This window comes from Gavialis gangeticus, unplaced genomic scaffold, assembly GCF_001723915.1.
Source record: "Gavialis gangeticus isolate Ggan-Ray unplaced genomic scaffold, GavGan_comp1, whole genome shotgun sequence".
Lineage (NCBI taxonomy): Eukaryota > Metazoa > Chordata > Crocodylia > Gavialidae > Gavialis > Gavialis gangeticus.
Genome location: NW_017728996.1, coordinates 34781072 through 34785585, shown reverse-complemented (window position 1 = coordinate 34785585; position 4514 = coordinate 34781072). Strand labels below are relative to the sequence as shown.

The 4514-nt window shown below is 44.3% G+C and overlaps 1 protein-coding gene across 5 annotated transcripts in view; it reads right to left on the bottom strand.

The window, feature by feature from the left end:
- Positions 1–3394, bottom strand: part of RNF111 (ring finger protein 111) — an 86621-nt gene extending 83227 nt beyond the window's left edge. For all 5 annotated transcript variants that reach the window (XM_019504310.1, XM_019504312.1, XM_019504314.1 and 2 more), the window contains exon 1: positions 2503–3394. In XM_019504310.1, coding sequence (XP_019359855.1) covers positions 2503–3379 — 877 coding nt within the window. In that variant the 5' untranslated portion in view covers positions 3380–3394. The remainder of the gene's footprint in view (positions 1–2502) is intronic.
- Between the last annotated feature and the right edge of the window lie 1120 nt (positions 3395–4514).

Below are 4514 nucleotides of genomic sequence, written 5' to 3'. Positions count from 1 at the left end.
CCCCCATGCCTTCTCTGGGGGTGTGCACAGCAGCAGGAATCCCCCCCCCACACACACACTGCCCTGCACCCCCTGGACAGGGTGCAGTGCCTGCCCCTGCCCTGCTCCCCCCCATCCCGACTCTGCAGCACCTGCCCCTGCCTCACTCCCTCCCTCACCATTGCAGACTCAATCTGCACCCCTCCCATGCCCCTTGCCCCTCCCCCAAACAGACTTACCAGCCAGACACTGTTCTCCAAGCTGCTGGGGTGAATATTGGCAATTGGATCAGTATTAGCCTATATGGCTCATTAATAAATTGGCAACTGGTATCAGCCCAAAAAAACCAAACAAAAAACAACAACAAACAAAAACGAGACAGATCTTTTATATAAATGTAACTTTATCTCTTGTGAACAGGAAGCATCTTTTTGTCCAGCTTCCTTGTTGCTGCTAGTCCCATCCCTACGCTATCTGGATTCCAAGAATGTTAATGACCCTAGTTCATTTAAAATAAAATAACAGACTCCCTCTGAAAGCATAGGTTTTTGAAGTGAAAGGAGATAAGATCCAGAACGCTGGCCAGAACGTGGGAGGTGCTTTGGTTAAGGCAATGTTTTCTTAAACTGAACGATTTATATACATTTGCATGGATTGAGATAACCTACAAGTTCATGACCAAAGTATAAAAAAAAAAAATACACGTCTCAAATACATGCAGAAGTTAGTAACAGCCTGAAGAATGTTTTTGCCATGACTAATACAGATGCAAAGAGACATGATTATGGTCACTCATTAATCCTCAAATTTTGTCTTGTTTCTACTCATTTAAGTTGGCAAACTTAATACTGTATTATTTCAGTTTCTTGCATTAGTAAAAATAAAACTTTGGTATAACAGAGCACACTGATATAGAGAGAATTTCCTGCTATAATGAACTGTGAGAAATAATGTAGTATTTAGCATAAACTCTGCACTGCCAGTTTTTTGATTGGATTCACACCAAAACATACTTTTAGTTGTTACTATCATTTTGGTTATTTTACACAGACTGGGAAAGGAAAGCAGGCAATCTGTAGCCAAGTTTTACTTTCTAAAGTGAAAGTCTCTAGCCTACTGGTGTTCAACCTCCAGCCTATGGACCAAATCCAGCTTGTGGGGCTACATCATCCAACCCATAGGGTTCCCCACAGGTCCAGAAATTTGCTACTGCTCCTGCACTGCCAGCATTAATAATCACCATAGCTTCCAGACCCATGGTAATTACTGCTGTACTATCCCCCTGCTGCCAAACTTCTGGACTAATGGGGAGCCCCCATGCGCTGGATTGTGCTAATGTACCAGATCACACCTACAATCTGACCCCATGCTAGATCCACCCCACACACTAACCCCATCTGCAGGAACCAGCCCATGGATCACCCCTAAACCACTCATCCGACCTGTGGGGCTGGAAGCACGAGCATCACTAATCTGGACTGATAAAAGGAAGCAATCTGTTCTGTCTGAACACACTATACACTCATTTCTTTAAAGAAAGAAAAGGGTGAGCAAAACACACAGAACATTGTCCACTTAAGTAAAGATGATCTGTAAAGTGGGGTACGGTTAGCAGAGAAGATGTTTATAAGAGAAGATCCAAACTCTTCAAATTAACTGCCACTATTGTTGTGTGCCCTTGAGTAAGTCATGATACATCCCTTTCTATTTACACTTTTCTACCGTGAAAGAGAGATGCTCCTAGAGAGATGCTCCTAGTTCAGGGGTAGAGAAACTTGCCTCAGAGCACCTCCCAGAAAAAAAAATATTAAGTATTTCTAGGCTCCTTATGCTTCAGAACAACCTATAAAATAGGGTTGCAGTGGATCCTGAAGTGTTCAAGTACATAAGTGCTGGTGTGTGCACACTTAAGGTTTTAGGGAGTGCAACTGTATTCAATATCCAAATTTCAAGTTTTGACAAATCTTCCACTGACACCACCTGCCCAGTATGCTGCATCTCGGTTGTGGTCTTGTGACCATATAAAACTCTACTGAAAGTCCAAGCAGATCACATGTTAACAGAAAAAATGTCTCTGCCTTCTCCAAGTCTGCAGTCAGACAAAACTCCTGTTAAGTTACAACTGTTTATTAGAAAATAATACTGTTGTTAACACAACTTCATAACTAAGACAGATATGTCAGCAACTCATGACCAGACATTTTCACAGGTCGGGGGATTAGTTTAAGAACTACCACCTTACTGTAAATTAGAAGGCAGAGTTCATTTGAAAAGTCAAAAATTTATGGTTAACAGTTGGAATTTTAATATAATCTTTCATTAGGGAAAGTGGTATTGATGGTCTACTCCATTCATATCACAGTCCATCTTCACTAAGCACTTTGTTTTTAAAAAGGAAAAAAGCAAGCACTTTAAATTGTGCACTACAAATGCAAATATTAAAAAGGAAAAGCACACACGTATGAAAGCATGAGAATTGAATAAACACTTAGATTACTCACTCCAGAAAGTAAGTTTAGTTACCTGAGGGAACAGTTGCACTGTTTTGGTGGTTTTCACCAGGTGATACAAATAAGTCCTCCTCCCCTTCGGTGGAAGAACTGGAAGAAGATTCACTACTGAGATCATTGTCACTGGAACTGCTAGAGCTGGGTAGCAAAGCATACTTCCTCCGAGCTAATACTTCCCGTTTTTTTCTCTGCATTAGAATCCGTTCTTTTTGGTTTTGTGTCCGCTGGGAGGAACTGGTTTTCACAAATCTCTTTCTATATGGGAGTCGTCTTAATGAACTGCTCTGAAAACAGGGCCTTTTCATTAATAAACTTGGTACAGATTCTGTCTCAGTCCGAGGCCACTTTTGTGACCTTGCACTATGAGTTCTACTTGTAGCACTCAATACTGCCTGAGTGTGCCTGACAGAAGTCTCCTTCTCCTCATCTGATGTTACTGTATCAGAGTCTCCAAAATGTAGGCTAGATGAAGGTGAAGAGACACAGTCACTAAAGGATGAATCATTGTCTTCACTTTGTGTTTCTAGGTGCTGCCTTAGTCCAAGAATTCCCTGGTTTTCTTTATCACCACAGTTTTGAGCATATGAAGGGCCAGCCTGCTGACTCTTGCGCTTTTTCCGCACCACAATACCTTTGTCTTGTTCTGGACGATTGCCATTCATGTCCTTCTGCTTTTGAGAATCAGCACACAAGTGAGAGAATTCATTCCCTACTTTACTGGCAATCATCTCAACTTCTGCAGGGAAACTTTTGGCTGCCCCAATGGGCTCAGGGTTCAAGAGGATCCCCTTCAGATTTTCCTGTCTCTTTGGTGCATCAGAAGGAACTTCACTCTTCATATCCGCTTTCAGAGTATACACTATATTACATTCAGGAGTCCATTGAGACATGGAAAATGGCAAGGAAGGCCTAGAAAGATAAAATTAAACATGCATCAAGAAGAGCATCATACTATTGCTCTAGAAAAAGAAACAATGAAATTATACACATAAGCAATTCAGAGTACAGGGTACAAGTATGGAGAAAAGTGCAACACTGCAAACTTTGGACAAGTCTGATATTGCAGGCTTTCAAGTGGACCACCAGCAGATTGATCCAACAGCCTTCGTTGTGAACTATTTATAGCAAGATCTGAAGTGTGGCTGACTACCAGGGAGTGCAGTAAGGAATTCCAGAGCAACTTAACTGGAGGTTGCAGTTACTTAGTACAGATAACAAGTCACAGTCTCCTAACTATCAAAGAGTATGGACTCAAATGTACCTGGGTTAGGGACAGAAGTTACACAAACTGGTTTAAGTGATCAGACACTGGTTTAAACCTGTAACAGAACAGAAGCTCAGTGCACATAAACCAGTTTCAAAATGGCTGAAACTGGTTTAAGATAAACCTGGTTGAATGTAGCAACTGATTGAGGTCAAACCAGTTCATGGAACTTCTGTCTCAGACCCCTTCCTGGTTTAAGTTAAATCAGAGTCCCCCAGCATCCCAGCATGCTTTGCAGCCCTGGGCTGGGCTGTGCTGTTTCAGAGAGCAGAGCCGGCCCTACCCCTCTGCTCCCTAGCCTCAGCAGGGGCTGGGGTGTGGCCATATGTGGGCCTGGCATGGCCTCCTGAGATGAAGGGGGCAGGGAGCTGGTTTATTCCTCCCTCTCTCTCCCTGGCGCACCCCACGCGGTCTGCCTGGGCGAGACACAGCAGCCCCTGTCAGGGTCCCTCTCCCCTTGCCACTCCAGGGGCAGGAGCGTAACCAAATGCCATGTAGCATGGCCCTCCAAGGAGAAGGGGGCAGGGAGGGGATTGATTTCCTCCCTCCCTCGAACAGGAGCTAAATGGGGGTTTAAATTCCCCCCTCCCTCCCCTGTCCCACCAGCATGGAACCCAGCTGAGGTCTGCCTAGCTTTTCCACCCTGCTCGTGGCTCAGAATAGCCCGGGACCCCCAGAGGTCCCCTTCCCAGCCATCAGGGCCAGGGTTTCACTTGGGGCAGCCCAGGAGTAAAGGCGAGATCGAGGGAGGGAGGGAGGGG